This window comes from Xyrauchen texanus, chromosome 1 (assembly GCF_025860055.1).
Source record: "Xyrauchen texanus isolate HMW12.3.18 chromosome 1, RBS_HiC_50CHRs, whole genome shotgun sequence".
NCBI classification, from domain to species: Eukaryota; Metazoa; Chordata; class Actinopteri; order Cypriniformes; family Catostomidae; genus Xyrauchen; species Xyrauchen texanus.
Window position 1 is genome coordinate 64,008,464 of NC_068276.1, and position 26,228 is coordinate 64,034,691.

At 42.1% G+C, this 26,228-nt stretch overlaps 1 protein-coding gene and 1 pseudogene across 1 annotated transcript; both read right to left on the reverse strand.

The window, feature by feature from the left end:
• LOC127645795 (basement membrane-specific heparan sulfate proteoglycan core protein-like) overlaps positions 1-26,228 on the reverse strand; it is a 121,122-nt pseudogene that overhangs the window by 28,129 nt on the left and 66,765 nt on the right.
• LOC127643462 (C-type lectin domain family 10 member A-like) lies at positions 9,869-10,605 on the reverse strand. The gene is made up of 2 exons (XM_052126249.1): positions 10,574-10,605; positions 9,869-10,343 (listed from the first exon to the last, which is right to left on the reverse strand). Exons 1-2 carry the CDS (start codon positions 10,599-10,601, stop codon positions 9,934-9,936), a joined length of 438 nt encoding a protein of 145 aa, XP_051982209.1. The 5' UTR covers positions 10,602-10,605; the 3' UTR covers positions 9,869-9,933.

Sequence of the window (26,228 nt, forward strand, 5' to 3'; positions counted from 1 at the left end):
GTATTGGCTTCGATACCTGTACATCATGACTGCTATACTGTTATTGACCTATGCTCTGTTTTTTTCAGTGTTCCTGTTTCCCCTGTGACATAGCCACTGTTCGCATTCATATACGAGGGAACACAGTTCACGTGGACCAGACTCCCACAGGGTTTTCGAGACTCGCCCGCGGTATTTACTAGAATTACACAGAGCAGCACAACTCCCAACGAAATTGGCTGTCAAAAAGGTTGCAGGCCACATGGCAGGGGAGGCGAGAGGAAACAGCTGATTAAGTAGCAAAGTTGGCTTCAAAGGAAGTCGTGATAAGACCAGATCTAAATCAAGCTGAAGAAACCTGGAATGATGCAGGAAACCTTAGTAAAGATATTGGCGTAAAACTTTTACAGGCAAACCCATCCGAATCTGAAACCTGATCAGAGTAATTTGTTAAGAGACAAGAGGGTTGTCTGGCCCTGCCCAAAATGGAATTACACCATCAAGTGTAACTGAACTCTCTCCCTTTGAGATACTAATGGGTAGATCTTTCCCGACCCCGTGGCTTTCTCGCCACAGGTGACACGGAGGTGGTGATCGAGGAATACGTGGATTACACGTATTGATAATATCTCTCTCTCTCCCTATGCCCACAGAAAAACCCACTCACCCATTTGATCCAAATCAGCAGGTCCTAATCCACAGATTGAAACCAACAAAGACCGGAGAACCACGATACCAAGGTCCGGCATAGCCATGACCTGAACAGCAGTCCTGAACGATCTACAGCCACAGTGGATACACGCAAGCCGCGTTAAGCCAGCACGGGAGGAGGGACTGAAAGGTGACTGTTGAGTGCGACCCCACTGAAGGAGCTGAACACGCAGCATCAGTGGCAAGCACAACGCAGGAACCTTGAAGATTCTGAAGAACCACGATATATGTGGGACTGTTACATCCAGCGATTGTCTGTGTTTCTGTATTTCTTCTGTTTCGTGTCTTGTTGTTATCCTAGGTTACTTCCTGTGCTTAATTGATGGGAATGCCGGCGCGCGAGGCGTGTCCCAGCTGATGGCATAAAGAGGGCTTGGGTGTGGCGAGAGGAAGTGGGAGAGACCGGCTTTGTTCGGTGTTTGAATTGTTGTTTGTATGCAAGTGTAAACTTTTGGAGTTAACAAATAAATCCTTAGACATTTGTTTGCCGAACTTTCTCCTGCCTTTCTTTGTTACTATCTGAGAGCCAGTAGTAACAGGGACCTATTGATAATCCAAGCAAGTGGAAGGCATAGAAATAGGCCCAAAACAGTCTGGTGTCGTTAATTTGGACACCACCCTACCTGAGCAAAGTGTGCTCCGGGCCGAGAGAAACAACCACTAGTCACACAACAGGATGAAGGAAATCATGATGATACTGACCGCTCTCGGAGCTGTCACAGCCGTAAAGCACCTTAGTGATCTCGAGCACACCGATCCACCCCACTCATACGCCACAAACTTGTGGTGGCGATTAGCTAATCACACAGCCCGCTCGGCACACCCCAACGAACCAAGTTATGTTTGTTCCCACTTTCCCCATAGTTCCAAGCACATGGGAACAAATTAAGTTACTGAATTAAGTTATCTTGAACCCCTGAAGTGGACGACGCATTACAAAGACACCACCCCAGCAGATCAAGCCCTGTGGATAATACAGTACTTTCGCCTGAGAAACGGTTCTGGGGCATTGCCCAAGGTGACGTATTATCCATACCCTATAACGTAACTTGCCATGAACGAAGAGGAGGTAGTGACCCAGTAGGTAACATACCCGATGAACACTGCAGGATCAGAGCACACCCTGGGGAAACCGGTCGATCTGCTGCCAATGGTGCCTGAGAAAACGTGACAGGTACTCCATGGGGGTCTTCTTAGTGCAGAATCAAATTAAACTCTCACAGTTTAGTCTTGAAAATAGCCTATCATCATACACCAAAAAGACCTGCGCAAACACCATAATGGATTTTGAGCCACACCGGCAGCAAGTATACACCTGGATGCGGGCCTCACGGGCAGCCCGGAGACATTGCTTGGATGTGTGCCTCCGTGATACACACCCCTCAACCCCCACGGTTGATGGAACTAGGTCATGTGATTGAAAATTGGGGTGAGGCCAAATAGCTCCATAGGACACAGTCGAGTGAAGAGGTCACCTTCATCAACTCTGACCCAGCCAAACTACACTCCGGAAGATCAACGAATATGGGGCAGAGTGGACAAGTTTATCCAATAATGTTTTGCCCCCATTGGCATAGTGAATGTTATGAATCAGATCGAAATGAATAGGTTTGACTTAGTTACGTTTATGAATGTTACAGAGCAAGTGTTAGAGGGAATAAAGAAAGAGCTCAGGGAGCTGCGTTTAATGGTCCTCCAGAACAGGATGGTCTTAGACCAGCTCACTGCAGCGCAAGGAGGAGTTTGTGTAATGGTAGGTGACGCATGTTGTACGTACATCCCAGAAGAGGATGGAGCAGGTGGAAACATAGAGCAAGGTATAAGAAATATTTCTGAGAGGTCACAAGACCACGCCAATGGGGATGTTGATTTCTTTTCAGGTTTTTGGATGTTCATTTATAAAATTGAACATTACTTAATGGTCATATTCTGCGTTTTGCTTGTATTTTTCATCATCGCCTGCCTACGGCCTTGTTTTATGGCAAATGATTTCAAGCTCTATTAGCTTAGTAGTAAGACCACCTCACGTTGCTTATTGACCCCTAAGAATGAGCCAAGAAGATACAAGGGAATTTTTTTTATGTGATTTTAGCATGGTACAATATTCAATCTGATTGTGATCATTTTATGATCAAAGGGAGCATTGTGAGAAATATAAATTGTACATGCTGTCTTTAGTTTGACATCTAACTATGAATGTATGTGTGCGAATCACAGAATCACACCACACACGCACGAAGAGTCCATGACCTTCATAGATGTTGTTAGTTTCTCTTGTCTTATCCTCTTTCAGAATATTTTGCGCTCCAACCAGCACATACTGTTTTCCTTAGCTAAATATCTCAGTCGGACATAACAGATATCTAGGACTGCTTGACCTCATATGATTACCGTTCTTGTACTATTCCGGTCAAAATTTCTTGTCCTTGGCTGTCTCGCAAGTCTTGCTATCACTATACTATTCGCTGTTGGTTGTTCTTTGTAATATGAAGGGAATAAATATTATGCTTGCCATAATAAACTTTGAGTGGATTGAATAGAAACAACCGTATGTTGTCATTCTTTCTTCTCCCTTCATGAAGTCTCCAGATACGCAGACTCCTGACTGCACTTACCTGGGCATGCACAGAAAGGGACTGAGGAATTCTTGATGGTAGAAGTGTTGTGTGCTAAACTACAACGAGATCCAAGTTTCATTCCTAACAGAAACAATATTTTCAACAACTATAGCTGTTTTTCATAATTCATAACTCGACCTTTGTTATGCACAATACAGTAAGATGATTGACTTAGTGTGTTCTCTGTGTTATTTATCATTTTTTAACTGTTTAAGTTCTCCTGCATTGTTGTTGCTGGGGTATCCATGGCACCAGCCCAATTCCAGAAAGGGGTGTGGGGTGCTGCAGCTCCTTTGCATTTAAAGCTACAGTCCTTTTGGAACAGAGCTACAAAACATGGGTAAAAAGGCATGGCAGAATAAATGATCTGTGAGGTATTTTGAGCTAAAACTTGACAGACACATTCTGGGGACACCTCGTGTAAAAAGGGGCATAATATGTCCCATTTAAGGCTGTATCTCAGCAATTCTTTAACATATGCAACTTTGCATGTGTCATTGCGACCATGCCCTAACAAAATCACATAAATTGTGTGACAGTGCCACCTACTGGATTTGCAATTATTGTCAATTGTAGTTAATTTTATGTCCAAATATATTTCACTGTATGTAGTTAAATCAAGATGAAAGAGCAAAACAAGAGCGCTGGTGTGAATGTTTTATTGAAATTAATGTACATGTTGAGAATGTAACCATCCATTACATTTGAGAATTACATGATAGACACACACACACACACACACAAACACACACACACACACTTACCTGATTAAGATGACAGACTAAAAATCAGAATATATAAGTGAATCGTGACTGAGATTAACATTCTGCTCAACATCTCCTTTTCCATTCAACTAATAAAGGCATACAGTGTGATTTTGGAATATTATAAAGGTTAGTAGTGTAAATGGTGAAATAATTTTCATTTGTGGGAGAACTATCCCTCTAACACACTGACAATGCAGACTCATTTTTATTCTGCACCGTGTGGAAGACGGCTCCGTCTGACTGAACTCTCCACACCAGTTTGGCGTCCTTTGACATTCCCAGATTTACTAGATTCTGTTGAATCTGAGGATAGAACAGTCTTGCGTTACTAAATCATGTAGAGACCCATAGTCTGTCTGGACCATTATCTGCAAACAGCTAAAACAGCTTAAACCAGCCTAAGGTGGATCGCTGGTCTCAGAATGGGTTCCACTGTTTGATGGTTCTCGAGGGGTTTTGGAACTTTTCAGTTTGTCATTTTTAGAGAACAGCTGGACGACCAGCTTGAAAACTGAAAACTAGCTTGCTGAAAACTAGCTTGCTTGGAGACCAGCGAAGGCCAGCAAACCACCTTAGGCTGGTTTAATATGGTCTTTCTGTAGGGTCTGTACAACTCTGAAGATGAGCACACTTTATAAAACTCACCTTCTGTAAGACAGTCGTCATAATTGCAGGATCATTTACATTCAGACTGGATTTCACCTTCACTCTCAATATCTGCATCTTCAACACTGTGGAAACAAACAGTAGATACAGTGAGGTGCAAAAGGATGCATCCTTAACAGGGCTGTCAATTTAACACTTCAAATAAAATGTTTTGTATGAAATACAATTAATCATGAGATGGTGTTGACGTTATGCACAAGCGTTTGATTGGGGTTGGGGATAAAGTTGGATTGCAGATGAAGACAGAAATTGAGCACGTTTACATGCAAATTTTACACAATTATGCTAAATTCATCACTGACAATGATGAAACAGAGAGGAGGTGCACATTCTGACATGCTGGTGTCAGGAGCACAACCTCTCCCTCAACGTCAGTAAAACCAAGGAGCTTGTACTGGACTTCAGGAGGAAAGACGGAGAACACAGCCCCTTCACCATTAACGGAGCACCGGTGGAGAGAGTCAGCAGTTTCAAGTTCCTCGGTGTCCACATCACTGAGGAACTCACATGGTCCGTCCACACTGAGGCCGTTGTGCCTCTTCTTCCTGAGACGGCTGAGGAAGTTTGGAATGAACCAGCACATCCTCACACGGTTCTACACCAGCACTGTAGAGAGCATCCTGACTGGCTGCATCACCGCCTGGTACGGCAATAGCACCGCCCACAACTGCAAAGCCCTGCAAAGGGTGGTGCGAACTGCCAGACACATCATCGGAGGTGAGCTTCCCCTCCCTCCAGGACATATATACCAGGCGGTGTGTGAAAAAAGCTCGGAGGATCATCAGAGACTCCAGCCACCCGAGTCATGGTCTGCTCTCACTGCTACCATCAGGCAGGTGGTATCACAGCACCAGGATCCGCACCAGCCGTCTACATGATAGCTTCTTCATCCAAGCAATCAGACTGTTGAACACTTGGATCTATCAGGATCAATAATCATCACTGCACTTTATTAATCTTATATCTCACACTGGACTGTCAAATATATTCTTCCCAATTCAACAACTGACTGTATATATATTTTTATATACACTTACCCTTATTTTTTATTTTTATTGTATGTGTATTGTATATTGTGTGTATTGTCTACTGTATATTGTATATTATTATTGTGTTGTGCAAGTATGTGTACATTTGATATGTAAATTGTGTTGTGTAAGTATGTTGTTTATTGTAATTGGTATACGTCTCGTCACTGCTATGTTATTAGGAACTGCACACAAGATTTTCACCTACTGTTGCACTTGTGTACACAGTAGTGTGACAATAAAGTGATCTGATTTGATTTAAATAAGCCGACTATGTGCATGTTCATGTAAATACATTAAATGCATTCCTTTATCAGTTTAAGTGTCATAAACAGTGTAAGAATTAACATATCAACATATGTTAGATTAGATTTTAGCCCTTTACGGAGATTTGACCTTGCATGTAAACACCTAAACTCATCTTATCCAATGAAGCTTGAACTGCTCTGGTAGTAGAATGGGAAAACCACCAGAAACTGATATAAAAGCATCTCACCACTGGTGCAGAAGAACGGTCTTGCTGTGCTGCAGATCTGATCACTCCATGCGTTCAGCTGAAATATGTGCTCAACACACGGTCCGCTGTTGTCAGGCTCATTTAAAGACCAGCGTCTGAATAAAGAACTGCTGTTGTCTGACCATCTGTAAGATTCTTTAAAGAGGCCGATGTGGACCAGATATCCTGCTGGTACTAGTGCCTGGACCTGCTGGTTCTCCTCCAGGTTCCTGATACTGACCAGATCTGTGTGTATCGTTCTGCAGTACATCTGAGCGTTGTTCCTGGTCATTTTTTGATTGATAAACACGTACCTCTGTGCAACATTCACATTTCCTAATAACAATAAGAGATCATGTTGACATGAAATACTTTTGAGAAGTTGACGTGTTCTGTGTCGTGACACATTATAATTGTTTTTGAATCTTTATTTATTACACCAGGAGTTTCCAAACTGGGGCAAAATTCAGAGAGAATTATAATATGTTACAAAATGTATTTTTACAGTAAGTCATAAAAAGAAATCTGCATATAGTTGAACTTTCTAAGATTGAACTTTCTCTTTTCTTGTACATATTCATTCATAAGAAGTTTGTGAACGTTTTGTATCTTTCTAATTATTCATCATTATGACTGTCTTAAGCTTGCTTACTGGTTATGACACTATTTCCTGAAAAGCAGCTTTAGAACATAATTATTGTGACCAGAAAACAAATTAAAGTTGCTCAACTATTTCTTACATATTCTAATATTGGGTAGAAAAAAGAGGAAATATTTTACAGATAATACTCTAATAATTTACTTTGGCGTTTGTACATTTACAAATTAAAGTCACTTATTTAATTTTGGAAACACGTTGTGTTTTTAATATCATGTTTGCATTTATTCATACAAATGTTTAAAGTAATATGTTTTTTAAATACTTAAACTATCAAAACGTCACATGACAGAAATGAGAAATAAAGAAGCGTTTAGTTGCATGAAAATAATGATACAATGCAAAAAAATCTAAATGGTCATAACAACAGTTCCCCGTCTGTCGCTCACTTAGACGTTGTGTCGAAGATGCGACACTAGGGGTCTCTCTTGAGAGCCTTTTGTATCTCTGATCTATGAGAAAAGGCCAATGAGAAATTGGAAGACAGAATTTGCATGTCCCCCCCCGGACATACGGGTATAAAGGGAGGGAAATGCATCTGTTCCACTGAGAAATTTTCTTCAGAGACTACCGGTTGTACATGCAGCGAGCTGTGAGTCACACACTGTTCCTCCCATCTCTGAGCGATTGCTGTTGGATCTATAGTGCATATCAGTGGCTTTCTCCTTCTCTGCACAGCAGTGCAGCTTTGCCCCTGGGCGCTTCGACAGTGCAGTTAAAAGAGTTATTTTCTCTAAAAGAGTTATGTTCTCTAAAAGAGCATATACACAGCTGGCATTGAACTTACTTTTCAGGATGCGTCTTTATAAAGATGCCCTCCCTGTGTAGTTCCTGGATGCGGTAGAGTGCTCTCTGCTCCTGACGGCCACAGGCGCTGTCTCGTGTGTCTGGACAGCGATCACACCAAGGCAGCGTTTGCATATCTCACATCATGCACGGGCCGTACCCCGTCTGCCTGCCAAGGGCATCCCCCTGCGGCACCTAAAAAACACACAGCTCCGCCTCAACCCGGGCCTAGCTCTACGCAGGATCACGCAGGAGGCGCACGCCCCCCCGTCTCACAAACCCCTTCGAGGACCCGGAAGGCTCCCAAGCATTCCTGAGATGGACGACCCAGGGACCAAGATGTTTGCTCCAGAGCTGGTAAGCAGATCGCTCCATCCCCCAGTGGAGGGCCGGGAGGAGAATTTTCAGTTAAGTTTTATCTACTTCGGGCTGCGGTACTCATATTCTCAATAAAAGAGCAATTCCCTTTGTCTCTGGGTCACCTGGCCCGCAAATGCCGTTCTCACGGAACTCTGCCGCCACACCTCAACAGTCCTGGCACATTGGACGCAGACCTCTCGCCTCCAGTCCCATGACTGTTGCCCCCCCACCCACCTTCGGGGGCTTCCGCTTTACCACAATACATGCCGAAGATGACGAATCCCTGCACTCGGAAATCGCTACTCTCTTACTCTAGAACGCGATAGAGCCTTTCCCTCCAAACAAGATGAAGAAAGGTTTCTACAGCACTTACTTCATCATACCCAAGAAAGGTGGTGGCTTACGACCGATCTTAGACTTGTGAGTTTTCAACCGGGCTTTGCACAAACTCCCGTTCAAAATGCTCGCGCAAAGACACATTCTAACTTGCGTCCGGTATCTAGATTGGTTCGTAGCAGTAGACCTGAAGGATGTGTACTTCCATGTCTCAATATTGCCTCAACATCGTCCCTTTCTACGGTTCGCATTCGACGGACAAGGGTTATCAGTACAAGGTCCTCCCCTTCGGCATGTCCCTGTCCCCTCGCGTCTTCACAAAGGTCACAGAGGCAGCCCTTGCCCCGCTTCGGGAAGCAGGCATCTGCATTCTCAACTACCTCAACGACTGGCTCATTCTGATTTGGGAACGGTTCGGCAAGGCCCAGGTAGAACTGTTCGCCTCCCGAGAAACCTCCCACTGCCCGCTCTGGTACGTCCGAACTGAGGCTCCCCTCGGGGCAGACGTGCTGGTTCTCAATTTACCCTGTACTGGAATAGGTGCTCCACAGGATGGGCTCCCACGTGGACTTTTCCCCCTGCGCGTATTTTTCGTGGTACGGTCCCCTTGCTAGCGGACCCACGTCTCCCTTGGGAAGTCCTCACGGACCCCCAGTGGCCGTGCTTGTAGCAATTCCTCCCTCCCGATGAGGGAGGATCCACCACCGCGCCATTCTCCACATGTGACCTAAAAGCTCACATCTTGTATTTCACCACTCTTAATCTCCCCCAGTCTGGGCATGTGTGGTCTCCGCAGGGTCTTTCCCCCTGAAAGAATAGGAAAACTGGGAAAGATCACCTTCCCCTAGTGCGTATGATAGCGTTTCGATGGCCCCAGCCGCTTTAACTCTATGCGAGAAACATAGAGTGAAAAGGCGCGTCTGGCGCGGCCTGCTCCCATGCTTGGCACGTCGCCTTGTTCCCCCCTGTCGGGGGTAAAGAACCAGAAGGCTTTGACGATTTTATGGGGCATTGGGGAAGGATACATGCAGCCTGGCACAGCTGGTCACTTTGGCACGTAAAATACCTGCCCACTCCTGTGTCAGCAGTACACATACATGGCTCAGCACATAGCGTGATTTAAATTGGATCCCAAGTGTTGCTTCTTCGACATAACGTCCGTTACATACGTTAAATCCGGATGTAATCCCTAAAGGAGGGAATGAAACGTTGTGTCCTCCCAGCCACATCGCTGAAGCGAGCCACTGTTGTGGCCGAACTTCATTGTCGGCTCCTCATAAAAATCCTGAATGAAACAACGCATTTCCCTCTCTTTATACCTGTATGTCCGGGGGCGGGACATGCAAATTCTGTCTGCCAATTTCTCATTGGCCTTTTCTCATAGATTAGAGATGCAAAAGGCTCTCAAGAGAGACCCCTAGTGTCGCTTCTTCGACACAACATCTTGTTCTCTCCATCAGGGAACGGAGGTTGCATTTGTAACCTAGAAGGTTTCATATTGGAAATAGTTTGACATGCACACATTATTTTATAAATGTATTTTGTCTTTACCATCATAGCAAATGAAATGGCTTTGGAAAGAACATGAACTATACTGGAATTTCCCCCCGTAATCGATCACAACACAGTTTTCATTCCCTCCCCAGTTATCCGGCTGTCCAGTTAACCAGTTTCTATATCCGGCTTCTCCTTCCCTGTAGAATTCCCTGTCGTTAAGGGACCAATACCAGAGAGGAGGACCTTCTTTCTTCAGTCCGATCCAAGCAGATGTTTCTGTAATCCCGCTCACAGTGTTCTGGAGATCATTCAGATCTGTCATGTCTTCAATAGTGGCCAGATCATTGTGATGTTTTCTGCAGAAGCTCTGGGCATCATCATATGTTTTTAGTTCATTAACAAAGACAAACTGTTTGGAGAGACCCGATGAGATGCATGAACCTATAGTAAAAAAAACATGTTTGGTTTAATCAAACAAAGATCTTCAGTGGTGTCCATATAATATACACTGAGTAAATATATTACATTAGATTAGATTACATTATTTTACATTACATTAGATTAGATTAGATTAGATTAGATTATACCCTGAGAAATATTCACTAGAGTTTAAAGTGTGACAACTAGCCCCAGTCTTCTGAAGTGCTCTAAAACACAGTCACGGTACCTACCGAAGATAAACAAGATGAGATTCATCATTTTAGCGTCTCTTGTTCCTACTAAAATAAAATATAAATAATTGATGAAAATTTATGAAATTGAAATGCATAAATGTTAAAAAGATGCTAAAATAGTGTTTTGAGTGTTTGAACTGATGCTTTAAAGAACCCAGAAACCAAAACACTGATCTGAAGAACCTTTAATGAAACATCAAGAACTTTAATCGATATTAACTGCACAGTTACAAACCTAGAATCAAGAACTACTGAAATAAAATAATTACCTGTACAAAAGTCAATTCTAAATGTGATAAAGATCAAGTTATAAAGAAAATATGCCAAAACAGTTTACCTGTGATTGAGAAACCTGCCGATGTGGATTTCTCCTGATTCTGTCTTTTTATAGGTTTAATGCTCGTCACAACCCTCTATGCAAACCACTCTTTATACTCCGATTACATGATGTCATGAAGGATTAGACACAATTTTTTTTCTGTTTAAAACAAATCACTCTTTTGCCTAAGTGCTAGACAGAATAAATGAGTCAAGTCAAAAGTTTAATGGTCCGTGCAGTCTTTACATGCAAGCAGTGACCTCATTTAACACCACTTAAACTATGACAAGTGTTGATTTAAATCAGAATAGTCATGACCAACATTTGAGCAATTTTTCCCAAACAACTTGAACTTGAAATAAATTGTATATACATGTGCAAGATGAATATACAGAGATTTAAAGTGAGAAAAAGGCATACACTGTATCAGATTAATTCAGGGCTGGACTGGTAATCTGGCATAACGGTCATTTTTCCAGTGGGCCGACGCATTTTGTGGCCGATCAGGGGCGAACTGGCTATCGGGAGAACCGTGCGGGCCAGTGGGTCATCTGCAAAACGGGCCGAATGGGCTGCGATATGCTAAAATGAGCTGCCGCGTTATGAAGAACGGACCACAAAATGGTTCCGCAATATACAGAAATGGGCAGTGATATTTTAATTCCACCCTTTCTTAGTTTTACATTAAATAATTCTTACAATTTCTGCAGAGCAAATCATTATACAGAGGATGGAAGGTGTAGGAAAAATTACAATAAAAAAAATATTGCCCTGGCATGCTATATGCATGTATATTTTAAGAAGAATTATATATTTTATTTTAAATAACCAAATTATTTGATGAAAGACTATATATGACCCCAATAAGCCCCTACTCTATGAACTGATCTTTGGGAGATTTTTTAATAGTTTATTTCATGTAAACTGCTGAAATAATATTGAAATAATATAAATTGAAGTTTGGATGTATTGATTTGTATTGTCCATATACAGTATACACCCAGCAACAATAATCCACTTTTCACTTTATCAGTTTCCTGCTGCCTATATATGGAAGTGGCCAAAATCACCTCAAAGTCTTCTGATTGGCTAATCAAAGTTCGTCACATTTGATATTGTTGTTTACAGACTAGTGCTGTCACAGAGACTGGTATGATATTTCAGGACACTTATTCAGTGATATCTGTCTGTTAATAGATATATTTTAGAGATCTGCTAGTTTATATGCAACAGAAAGTCAAAGAATTGTTTTCAAATAAGATGGCCAATGTGAGATATAATAACATGTCAGTGGCAAATCAACCCATTTGTGTGACTTGTATTACCATTAAGTGCTATCTTTGCATATTGTTTCAGTACTTAACCTTTTATTAATGTTATTGTGCTTTTAGCTACACATGTAGTGTGAGATAAATGGAACTTTTATCTAAATGTTTCATGAAAGACTGTGCTAAATAGAATGTAATCAGTATATGATCTATTTGTATTTATAGGAATTTGATTAAGCTTCTAATGACACCAAATAGGATCTTGATTTTGGGTTTATTTGAATAGTTCAATCCAAAATGACAATTCTGTCATCATTAACTCACACTCATTTAGTTCCAAACCCACACATCTCAGTCACCATTCACTTTAATTCACAATCTGATTTGTATCCATGAGGGGAAAGAGTGGAAGATGGCATTCATCACCAACGCTGGATATTTTGAATATCAGGTTATGCCCTTCTGGCTTTCCAAACCACCGTCGGTATTCCAGTCATTCATTAATGAAATCTTCAAGGACATGATCAGTAAGTGTGTGTGTGGAGTGGGCGTGGTCATGTGTCTGTCGCTGGGGAGAGAGGAAGTGGCAAGGGCCATCACCTGTTGATTAATGATACCAAACACCTGTCTCATTACAGTGACAACGGAAATGGGCTTGAAAAGGCCACAGAGAACGACAGTGAGATAGGGAGATTCAGAGACAGACACACATCCGAGGTTGCAAGCTAAAAAGCCAATACTTTGTTTGTGAAACTGAAAAGACAATTCTCTGATTGTGAAGCTGAAACACCAATGCTTTGAGTGTGGAGCTGGAATGCTCTTAAATAAAAAGCTTGATTTACCCCGCTTCCTTATTTTTGATACCTCTACAGTGTGATTTTCTATTTTTATGATATTCTGGTTTAGTCTCCCTCATTGGAAGTCCATGTGCAACAGGTTCGGCATGTTCTAAAATGACTGGCTGATAATCATCTCTTCGTGAAGGCCGAGAAGTGTGAGTTTCATGTCTCTACCATTTCATTTTTGGGCTATGTGGGAAACATCGATTGTGCTCATATGGATTCATCCAAGATCAGGACAGTGACGGAGTGGCTCACACACAGGACGGTTAAGGGGTTACAATAATTTCTGGGGTTTGCCAACTTCTACAGGTGTTTTATTAGAAACTTTAGCATGGTGGCTACACCCCTGATGTCTCTCCTTTGTGGTAAGCCACACAGTCTTACTTGGTCTTTCACAGCATTCAAGCTTTAGAGAAGTTAAAGTCACGATTCACAAGTGCACCATTCTTAAGCATCCAGACCCTAACTGTCCTTTCTTGGAAGAAGTTGATGCGTCAACTCTGGAGTTGGAGCAGTTCTGTTGCAGCACCATGGTTCCCCTCCTAAGATGTTCCCTTGTGCTTTGTCTCCAGGAAACTGACTTTGTCCAAAAGGAACTACGATGTGGGAATTTGGAACTACTGGCTATGAAGGCCGCATTCGAAGAATGGAGACACTGATTTAGAGGGGGCACAGCATGCATTCATTGTTCTCACTGACCATCACAATCTGTGATGTGAAATACATTCAGTGAACAAAAGACAAAAAGACAAAAAGACTCAACATATGTCAAGCCAGATGGGCTCTGTTTTTCTCTTGTTTTAACTTTTATGTTATCTATCGTCCAGGTTCTAGAAACACCAAGGTGTATGCCCTCTCCAGAATTCATTCTTGTGAGCAGTAGCAGGAGGATCAACACCCCATTGTGGCCCCATCTCTGTTAGTCACTTCATTGTGATGGAACATCATGAGAGATGTTCAACAGACACAGGCAGCTGAGCCATCTCCAGCTCAATGTCCAGTAGGGAAGAAATTTGTCCCAGCAGTTCTGAGAATATGTAATAATATTCCACGTTATGGAATGGGTTCACAGTTCCTTGTGTGCAGGATAACCTGGAGAGAATCGGACCCAGCAGCTCATCAAGAACAAATTCTGGTAGCCATTACTCTCTTCTGATGTTACTACTTTAGTGAAGAGCTGTTCATTGTGTGCCCAGTCTAAGCCATTACAACAATTACCTGCCGGGCTTCTCCAACCTCTGGCTGTTCCTCATCGTCCGTGGTCTCATCTCGTTGTGGATTTCTTGACAGACCTGCTGCCCTGTCCAGGTAACACTACTATCCTGGTTGTAATTTGCAAGTTTTCTAAAGCTTGCCGCCTTATTCCCCTCAGAAAGCTCCCTACAGCCCTGGAAACTGCTGAGGCTCTGTTCCAGTACTTTTTTCAGTTCTTTGGCCTTCCGGAGGGCATTGTCTCTAACCGGGGGCCTCAATTAATCTCCCTGGTTTGGAAGGCTTTCTGATGACCTCCTTCAAATCAATGTCAGTCTCATCTCGCGCTATCATCCACAATCTAATGGGCAGGTAGAGAGGCTGAATCAGGAGGTGGGCCAGTTCTGCAAACATACTGTAGCAACAACCAGCAGGAATGGAGTCGTTTTTTGCCATGTGCCGAATATGCCCAGAACTCTCTTGTAAAGCTCTCTACAAGACTTAAAGCTTTCTAGTGTGTTCTTGGTTATGAACACTCTTTCCTTGGACCGTTGAGCCATCAGCTCTTTTATTGATTATTGGATGCAACAGAGTAATTTGCTGTCAGAAGATCCAGGCAGACCACCGATATCAGCAATTTCCTGTTCTTCACCCATGTCAGAGAGATTAGCTGTCGACTCGGGACCTTAGGCTTCACCTTCCCTGTAAGAATCTCAGCCCCAGGTATGTGGGTCCTTTCAAAATTATTAGAAAAAATGAATGAGGTTATGTACAAGCTCCAGCTACCTACTCATTATCATATTTATCCCACGTTCCATGTCTCTTTGCTGAGACTGGCTGGCCCTGGCTGTCTATGAACATCTGACAAAGGCTCCCCACCACCGCCACTGTAAATTGACGGCCAGATGGCTTACCATGTTAATTAACTCCTGGACTCTAACAGAAATGGTCAACGGAAGTTTTATCTGGTTGACTGTGAGGGTTATGGGCCGGGTTACTGTTTTTCTGATCTCAGAATTCCATTCCAAACACCCTAAGCGGCCAAGCCCCAGACCCAGAGACAGGCCTTGTAAGCCCCCTTCAGCACGACATTCAGGGGGCTCAAATGGGGGTAATGTTATATCTACTCAGGAACTTGTTACTTCCACCTCCCACCACAAGAAGTCTGCATCACCTGAGTAATGAATTCTGTTTCCTGTACAGCTGTCTCATTCTCTGCTCATTAGGGACTCTATTTAAGGACTCTTTGTTTGTTGCATTATCACAAAGTATTGTCTTTCTATTATATTGCAATTCTGAGCACTTTCTTTGTTCTTGAATTATTCTGTGTCAGACCCTTGCCTTGTTCTCCAGTTTTAGCCTTTTGCCTACAGTTTTGGTTTATCTGAATTTAATTGTTTGCTTACTGGTTTTGACCCTTGCCTGTATTATCAATGCTTTTTTGCCTGCTCCTTTTATAAACACTGCATGTGGAGTCTTGCGCTTCTGCATCATTACTGTCACATTATGCATTTTCAGTTCAAAAGTATTAAACTTATATCCTGACCTTTGAGTAACACCAAAAACATCACTGTAAATTGTAGCAACACCTACTCTTCAACCTTTCAGACGAGGCTCATGTTTATAACAATAACATGAGGTAGTGGACTAATTTAAACTAATGCATTCATCTGTTTTAATCCAGATTTAATTCAAACAGGGAATCCAAATTATGATCTGTAACAATTTCATTTACAATTAGTAACTATTTTCAAGTTGGACATCAATAAATGTTTTTCTAAATTACTATGAGGGGTTTGTGTTTGGTAGTTCGGGGAACAGACACAGCCTCTATATGATATATAAGTGATATGCTCTCTATAGGTTGTAGTTTTTGTAACCTGTGTGGCATATCAAGGCAGCTCACAGAGATTCAGATTAAACAATTTGTCTGCTTATTGACCTGGTCCTCAGTTTGTCAAATACTATCACTATTAAGATTATGAGCCATATAACTAGAGAGGAGAGCGTCACCTTCCCTGGAGGGCTGGAGTCTGTCTCTCTTTAGCAGGTCAGGTCTTCCCCAAAAACTCTTCCAATTGTCTATACAAATGTCCATATAAATACCCTGCTGTGGGGGCTCTACATCCAGAACCAAAGTGTGTGTGTTGCTCGCTGTACTACCCTCAACCGAAACGGTATCTACCGGCTGACTTCCACTAGCGTTTGGTTGCATGTCTCTAAATCATTAACCTTCTCCGTCAGCTTGACTAATTATTTACATTTATCACATGTAAATCCCTCACTGCTAACAGAAGAAGCTATAGTAAACATGTGACATGTAGTGCAAGTGATGTAGTGTAGTGAGGTGATGCCATGACTTACAGCAATAGTTTGTTGTTTTGTGGTGGTGGTTTTTGATCGGCAGGGGTTTGAGATCGATGTGAATCACTTACATAATTGTTTGTTGTTGTTGTAGTTGTTCCTAATCACCAGTGGTTTGAGATCAATGATACCAGTAAGAACTCGTGATATGAGTAAAAAATGCATGCGGTAAAAAGCACACAGTTTAACCGCGCTAAAAGTGTGCATTTTCACATTGAGAATCAATGTATTCATCCAAAAGCTGAAAAATTATGCTTTCAGAGTCTTTATAGGGAATTAAGATGACAATAAGGTGCATTTCTAACTTTTCTGAGTCCAGTGCTGACAAACAGCACATTGGAGGTTAAGTCCTACATACGATGCAAGGGAGCATCCAATAGCTTTCACTGTAGTTAAGTGCATTCACTCCTAATATGTGACCAAAAGTTCAGTTTCAGGCTGTAGATGATGTTTGGACCACTCAACTTTTTTGGCAGACATGGAACAATGGAATTTATAATGTTACATTTTATTTCAACATGGTTGGATGATGCTGACCTTTACTTTGAATGAGAATTATGTATTCAGCTTTATAGAAAAGCAGGGTCTTAAGAGGATAAATAATGCTCCATCCATCAATCCCAAATGGACATGCTAAAGTTTCATCAAACTGTGTTTAGTTCCGAATGAAGACACCGTTGAACATTTTCAAAAAGTTTGATAAACACAAATATGAAGGTATTCAGTCAGAGAGGCTTTATTTTGTATGAAAAAAACAACACGTAACATTCCCAGGACATCTCATTATGAAACACATCTAATATTTTTAGACAATACAGACATAAAAATGCTAAATTAACCGCATATGTTTTTATATTATAGCGCATGTTCCTTTCTTCATTAAAACAAGCCATAGAAGACCTCTCACTTATATCTTTTTGGTGTTCTTTAAACATTGGCTGTCAAACAATGTCTTACAATTAAATGAAAGCAAAACCGAAGTCCTGATTGTATATTAGCGCCCCAATATATCAGTGACCTTCTCCTCCCTTACTCCCCCACCAGAGCACTCAGGTCTTCTGATCAACTTCTATTGAAGGTTCCTCATTGCCACTATAGATCTAAGGGTGGCCATGCCTTTTCTGTGATAGGTCCTAATCTCTGGAACAATCTCACTTTCCATGTGAGGTCAGATTCATCATTAGCCATTTCTAAATCTTCTTTAAAAACATAGTTTTATTAATTGAATAGGTTGAAGTGGATTAATTCATAATGTTGTATTTAAATGTTTTTATTTATTTATTATGTTTTATATTTAACTTTTAAATCAGTCTGTTTTTATATATTTTGTTTGTTTGATCTGTAAAGCACTTTGGGTCAACTTCTGTGGTTTTTAAATGTGCTCGATAAATAAACGTTGACTTGACTTGTTGGCATTAACGTATAATCAAAATAAATTAAAAAGTAAAAAATGTTCCAACGGTCATACAAAGGTTAATAGGAAGGATTTGTGTGATTTGGCCTAATCTTTAGAGCCGTTACTTTATCATAAACATAAGGAAGAAACATTTGTAATAAAATTAATTTTATATACAAAAAGATAATCAAGAAAAATGTAACTGGGATGCAATCAGTTTTCAATCAGAGTTATACAAGCATCTTAATATCTTGCACATCTTACCATGCAAATTCAAAGGTGTCTTTCTCAAGAGGGCGCTTACCAGTGTCAACATCGGTCAAAAAAGCAGAATCCTTCATTAATTCTAACAGACTCACAAATAAAGCCATACAACATACAAGAGCAAAGAACATAAAATGGGGTCTATTTTATTGAGGGTTTAATAGGGTACTGATCCAATAAGTTGAGATCAATCAATGTCAGTGGGCTCATTTCAGATGAGCAAATTATTGTCCTGGCATGTTTTATCACCTTGTCATTTGTTGTGCCAAAATACTCTCAATCAACCCTCATTAATAGTGCATGACTAAAAGCATGACCGGCAATGGTGATGTCTTGTAGTGAACTTCTGGGGCCTTTGTGCACCTAGGCTAGTGCTAAATGCAATGCTATGCTTTGAGTCATAAGCACAAAGTCAGTATACTATATATACAGTACTGTATATGGTTGAAACGACAATAAAAACAACTTGACTTGACTTGAACTCTTAACACAACCTGTCTCTTTGCAAGTAGGAAGCTTACATCAAGAACAGCTTCAATTTTTGGTCACCAACTTTACTTTACTTTATTGTCCAGTCTGTTTTCACAGAGCGGAAATTTTTCTTTGACACTGTAACATAAGACACATCACATATCAACAACACAAATACAAAAAAATAATAATATAGTTAAACACTATAAAAAAGAAAAATGTAAAAATATTAGCAGTCGCTCTATTGTTTCAATTAAAACACTGTACGATTTAAGATAATCACTGCCATAGGAAGAAACGATCTTTTGTAGAGATTTTTTCTAGCCAAGGGTATTTTTAGTCTACGTCCAGATGGGAGCAATTCAAAAGCAGAGTGAAGAGGGTGAGTGTTATCTTTAAAAATTGCAATTGCCATTTTTCCCATAAAGTGATCGAATAAGCTCTGTAGTGGCTGTTGTTTTTGTCCAGTAATCTTATTTGCTTGATTGATTATTTGTGATTTTGTTCTTTTGTTTCAGTGTTAGATTGCTGTACCATAAAATAATGTTATATGTGAGAATACTCTCAATCATTGATCGATACAACATAGTTAGGGTCTGCTGACTAACATTGAAGCTTCTCAATTTCCTAAGGAGACCCAGGCGTTGTCGTGCTTTTTTATGAATATACTCCACATTACTATCAAAATTAAGTTTCTCATCTATAATTGTACCCAAATATTTGAAATTCGAGACTTGCTCTACAGTTTTTCTTTTATGACAACTGGTTTATATTCAGATGCAGTATCTACTCTTCTTGATTGATTTCTCAAACATAACTCTTTTGTCTTTTCGATATTAAGATGTAAAGAACTACTCTCAAACCAACGGATGATACTGTCGATGTACTCAAAATATGAGGTGCAGTTCATTTCTTTCTGACATGAGACCAATGCTATATCATCGGCATATTTTATAAGGGTAAGGTTATCGTCATTGCACTTCAGTTCATTTATGTATGCAGAAAAAAGTATTGGAGACAGTACACATCCCTGCGGTACCCCAGTTTCTAGAACCAAGCAATCCGACATAACATTATTATTAACACAAACTCGCTGAGGGCGACCTTTTAAAAACTCCTTAATCCATAAAATCATCCAACTGCTAGCACCTAACTCATAGAGGCGCTTTAGAAGAAGATAAGGTTGGACAGTATTAAAAGCGGATGAGAAATCCATAAAGAGTATTCGAACATAGGAATTTGAGTTGTCTAGATGATTTTGAACCTTATTTAAAAGAGTAAGAGAGGCATCCACAGTGCTCCTATTGGCCCGATAGGCAAATTGCAGGGGGTCTATGCATGTCTCAATTTGGGATAACAATTCCTTACATACTATGCGCTCCATACATTTACACAGAATAGATGTGAGTGCGATTGGGTGAAAGTCTTTGAGAGATTTTGCATAAGGTATTTTTGGCACCGGAATGACAATGGAATTCTTCCAGGCTAATGGTACAAAACCATTGTCCAGGAAGGTTTGAAACAACCTTGTACACACATGACCAAGTTGTGCTGCACATTCTTTCAAGACTTTCCCCTTCAGGCCATCTGGGCCAGGCGCCTTATGCGGTTTAATTTTATGAAGCACTGTGACAACCTCCTTCTCCTGTATAATCATAGGCTGTGATTGAGTAATGGTCATCATTAATTCATTACTAGCAGACAAATTATCGTTAAAATCATTATCAAATCGTGAATAAAAAATATTAAGATTATTTGCAAAACAATGAGGGTCTTCTTCACGTTGTTGAATTCTTTTCTTTTGTCTACCCATCATTGTATTCAAACCCTTCCATGCGTCTTTTACATTCCCTATTTTTAATTTCTCTTCGACATTCTCTTTATATTCATTCTGTGCATGTTTTATCTTATGTTTTTTTGCTTTGTTGAACTCTTTTACGTTCTGCTGATCATTCTGCAAGAACGCTATTTTCTTCATGTTTAGGTAATGTTTCAAATCTTTGTTAATCCACGGCTTATTATTTGGATAGATTCTGATATTCTTTGTTTGAACCACTGAATTTACACAGAAATTAACATAACAGGTTATTGTATCATTCAGCAATTCATGATTACTACAACAGTCATCATCGTTAAAAAATAAGTCCCATTCAGTGCATTCAAAACAGCCTCTTAGCTTTTCTATTTCATCTCTGGACCACGTTTGAACCTGCTGAACGGCAGGCTTGGTCCTCTTTAAAAGCTGCCTGTATCTTGGTAACAGATGAATAACGTTGTGATCCGAACGTCCCAGCGGTGGATGTAGCTTTGGCACATATGCACCTTCCACGTTACCGAAGCATTTGTCCAGAGTCTTAACCAGTCTTGTCGGACAGGTTACATACTGCTCAAGATTTGGCAACAACGTAGATACGTTGCATTTATTAAAATCTCCAAGCAGGAAGACTGGGTCCTCGGCAAAATTGCAAAGCGCTCTGTTGTAACTAGCAGCTATGCATTCGGCAGCAAGTGCAAAGTTTGGTCCAGGCACATAAACTAAAATAATTGTTATTTGTCCAAATTCACGAGGCAAATAATATGGCCTAAAAGAGACAGTCAATAGTTCATAGTGAGCAGAGCAATGTGTTTCACGTACCGTAATATTATTCGCCCACCTGCTGCTAATGAACATACACAGTCCTCCTCCAATTGTTTTAGTTGACTTGGCACTGTCGCGGTCCAGACGGATTAATGAGTATCCTTCCAAGTGTATGTTGTCAATCGCCTCCGTCAGCCATGTCTCCGTGATGCAGATCAGGTTAGCTCTTTTGGAGTCTCTATTATATTTCACCAATGCTGTGAGTTCGGACATTTTATTTTGAAGCGAACGAGCATTAGTTAAGGTTATTGTAGGAAGAGGAAACCGACTGCCGCGAGATTTAAGTCTGTTTCGGATTCCGCCTCTGGAGCCCCTCCGTTTTATTTTCTTCTTTCTGTTTGTTGTGTGGATGGAGCAGATTATTTCAGAAGGTTCATGAAGGAGCTTTGGTAGGGTTCTAACATTGTGTCGGAATCTCATCAGATCTTTGCGGCTATAAAACATTGTCCTCATTAGTCCATTGTTCCTTAGATTTCCCGAATCCACTCCATCTCCCAACGCAGACACACAGTCTATAGCGCATTTTAAAATCCAGAACACAACGATTATCTTAAAAAGCATGTTGCTCTTTGAAACGTGGACTGTTTACACAGTTTAAAACAAACAGACAAGCAAGCAAACACACGAGCACACCAGCGTCTGGGGTCAGCACTTGCGCATGCGCCCCCACAAGCATCCCCCCAATCCTGTTGTTCTGGGTTACCGTTGGTTAGCTAAACATGATCCACAAATTTCCTGGATTAATGGAGAAATTACTAAATGGGGAGCATCATGTTTTTCCTCATGCCTCAGAACCATCCTACCCATAGAAATCAATATCACTATGTTCACCCCAGTTCCTGTACCAGAACCTTCATCCATTCCTGTATGCTACCACGATCTTCTCTCTGTGTTCAGCAAAACCAAAGCCACCCAATTACCACCTCATCACTCGGCTGACTGTGTGATTGACCTCCTTCCAGGCATCATGCCACCTAAAAGCCGCATAAACCCCCTATCCAACCCTGAGACCAAGGCCATGGAGGAGCACATAGAGGAAGCCCTTCGCTGTTGGTATATTCATCCTTCCACTTCACCTGCTGCAGCAGGTTTCTTCTTTGTGGAGAAAAAAGATGGAGATCTTCGTCTTTGCATTGATTAATGCAATCAACATTAAGTTCCCCTATACTCTTCCTCTGGTTCCCACTGCCCTAAAACAACTACGAGATGCTAAAGTTATCAACAAATTGGACTTGCGTCATACCTATAAATTAATTCATATCAAAGAGGTAAGACTGCCTTCATCACATGCTCAGGTCACTATAAATATTGTGTCATGCCTTATGGCCTATCTAACTCACCATCAGTATTTCAAGCTTTTGTGAATGAATGATATCATCATCTATTCCTCCTCTCTAGAAGTCCACAGGAAATATGTCTGGGAAGTCTTGCTTTGCCTCAATTACAATCACTTGTTCGTCAAAGCTGGGAAATGTGAGTTTCATGTCTCTATTTCCACATTCCTGGGGTACGTGATCAGACTGGAAGACAATGCCAAAGTCAAAGCTGTCAGGAACTGTCCTCATCTCAACACAGTTAAGGAACTCCAAAGGTTTCTGGGTTTGCAAATTCTATAGAAGGTTTATTCACAGCCCCATTCACCTCTCTTCTCAAAGGCAAACCTAAAGCTCTTTTCTGGAATTCCCAAGCCACCTCTGCATTTCAATCACTTAAATATGGCCCCCATACTACATCCTTCACTGCCCTTCATTGTTGAAGTTGATGCCTCAAATATTGGCATCGGAGCAATTCTTTCCCATCGTCATGGTAATCCTGCTAAAATGTTTCCATGTGCCTTCTATTAACACAAACTAACTCTGGCAGAACAAAATTATGATGTGGGAAACCATGAACTCTTGGCAATGAAAGCTGCTATGGAGGAATGGCGGCACTGGTTATAGGGCGCACACCATCCCTTCACTGTCTTGACTGACTACCGCAATCTTGAGTATCTTAAGTCTGCCAAAAGGATGAATCCAAGACAGCCCCGCTGGGCTCTTTTCTTCTCAATATTCAACTTCTCAGTTACCAATCAGCGATAGCCCTGGCTGTAAAAACTCTAAAGCCGACACCCTATCATAAATCTATCCCTCTGAGTCAGCTGAGCTTACACAAACCATACTTTCCAACTCGCTCATTGCTGCCCCGATTCAGTGGAATATCATGAGGGATAATGAACAAGCTGCCCAAAGTGAGCCATCTCCTCCCAGTTGTCCTAGAGGTCGCACCTATATGCCAACTGACCTTAGATCCCGACTCATTCAGTGGGTTCATTCCTCCTTGTGTTCCGGACACCCAGATGAGAACCGCACCATTCAGTTGTTCCGAAACAAATTCTGGTGGCCTACCCTGACACACGATGTCACAATATGTAAAGGTTGCTCTGTCTGTGCACAAACCAAGTCTTCTAGGCTTCTCCCCGCAGGACATCTTCACCTTCTGCCTGTCCCTCAATGACCCTGGTCACACATAGCAATTGACTATTTACCTTCCTCACAAGGTAACATCACCATTATGGTGACAGTGAAACGGTTCTCAAAGGCATGCCGCCTCATTTCTCTCCCAAAGTTGCCCTCTGCTTTAGAGATGGCAAATAATAGAGTTTAAATAATTTTAAAAGGGGAGATAGGGAGGCCAGGAGAACTACAGGAGCCCAATATATTAAGACATTATTTTTCAAGACAGGTTAGTGCAGGTCATTTCACCATCTAATTTAGTTTCGGGGGAGCAAGACACCATGCTGGCACCTTATAAGACATAAAAAAAACTAAAAAGATATGTGTCAAAATATGAAACTATGGATTGGGCTTTACAGCGTAAATGCAGTATTACAGACCAGCCACTGTCTGATATGTTTTTACTTGGGCTGTTGACTTAATGCTTTAATTTAGTGTAATTAAGTATCTAAAGAATAGCACATAAAAAAATTAAATAATGCAATTAATCATGCACACTGACACGTATGTAAATTCTGTAATAAAAGTACAGTTCCCCTTCTGTCACTCACTTGATGTTGTGTCAATGTAGTGACACTAGGGGTTGCTCTCTGGAGCCCCAAACAATTCTTATCTTTGAGAAAAGGCCAATGAGAATTGGCAAGTGGAATTTGCATGCCACTCCCCCGGACATACGGGTATAAAAGGAGCTGGCTCACAACCACTCATTCACATTTTTTCTTCGGAGCAGAGCGGTTGTGTGTCAGCGAGCTGAATTCCACTGCCAGTCCATTCACCTCTAAATAAGAAGTGTATGCTGTTGGATATACGGTGCATTCCAGCGGCTTTCTCTCCTTCTGCACGATTAGTGCAGTCGTGGCTTTCCTTCCGGGGGAAAACTGCTCCAGCTGCCTCTGTGCTGGGCCTTCTACCTATGGGTACAAGGCTGGCATGGCTGGTGCTGGAGGCAATTTGGGGACTCTAATGGGCACGGCCCCACTGGGTAAATCCCCGCAGACCTCCCTTTTCCCAGCACGCTCCTTTGTCCCCATCGAGTTTCAAGATGAGACCAGCTCGCCTCACAGCCGGCTTAACATCTCTTTTGGATCTCGTGAGCAGGATTAGTTCTCGATCACTGCATTGGAGAGGGAGCTGACAATGTCGAACACAAGAACTCAACTGGGCTGCCATCTTCGGGTCTGCTCGCCCAGTCTGAGGCCAATGCAGAGCTGACCACCATGCTTGCCCGGGCCGCAGTGAGTGTCGGGCTGGAGTGGAACCCTCCACCCTCCCCTGAGCCCTCGCGGCTGGATGATTGGTTCTTTGGTTCGGGTGCTGCTCACAGCATATTTTGCCCGGGCGCGGCTCAAGATCCCGACCCGTGTGCTCACGAGGGTGTTCCCCTGTAGCACCGAATGCCCGGGTGGCTCCACCACAGTCCGAGCCCAGTCCTTGGCCCTCAGCGGCATCTGCTTCACCTCGGTGAAGGGCGTGGAGATCGCAACCCTTCTACGCAAGGGTGCGATAGAGCCTGTCCCTCCAGCCGAAATGAGGAAAGGTGAGGATGAGGTTCTACAGCCCTACAGTACTTCATCATACCAAAGAAAGGCAGTGGGTTGCGGACAATCTCGGAACTGCGAGCGCTTGCCCCATTAAGGGAAGTGGGCGTTTGTATCCTCAACTACCTCGACATCAAGAGGGTTGGGGACCTACAGGTGTTCTCGGTCACACGGTCCTGAGACCCAGACCAGGCTATGTGTCCAAGGTTCCCACGACCCCCTACAGGGATCAGGTGGTGAGCCTTCAAGCACTGCCCCAGGAGGAGGCAGACCCAGCCTTATCCTTGCTGTGTCTGGTGTGTGCTTTGTGCACCTACTTGGATAGCACGCAGAGCTTTAGACGCTCTGAGCAGCTCTTTGTCTTTGGGAATGCTGTCTCCAAACAGAGGCTTGCCCACTGGATCGTGGACGCCATCGTGCTTGCATACCAGGCCCAGACTGTGCCTGCACCTTTTGAAATATGAGCACACTCTACGAGGAGTATGGGCGTCCTCGTGGGCACTGGCCAATGGCACCTCTCTAGTAGACATCTGAAGAGGGCACAGGCTGGGTAACACCCAATACCTTCGCAACACCTGTGTGTTGTCAGGTACTAACAGGTAAGAGTACAGAATAGCTGGCCGGGTGTATCACTTGCATACAGCACATTTCCCCTCTGTGCTTTCTTTACCAATGTGAGTTCACGAGTCTGTGGACCCTGGATGTCCTTCCTCTCTAGCCCTGTGTCTGACGAATTTGGTGGAGGAATTCCTAGCCAGACGTAGTACGTGTGCTAGAGTGTCCTGTACTGGGGTAGGTGCTGCACAGGTGCTGGTTACCTCCAGTATCCCCCTGTGATGTATTTTCCATGGTACGGTCCCCCAATT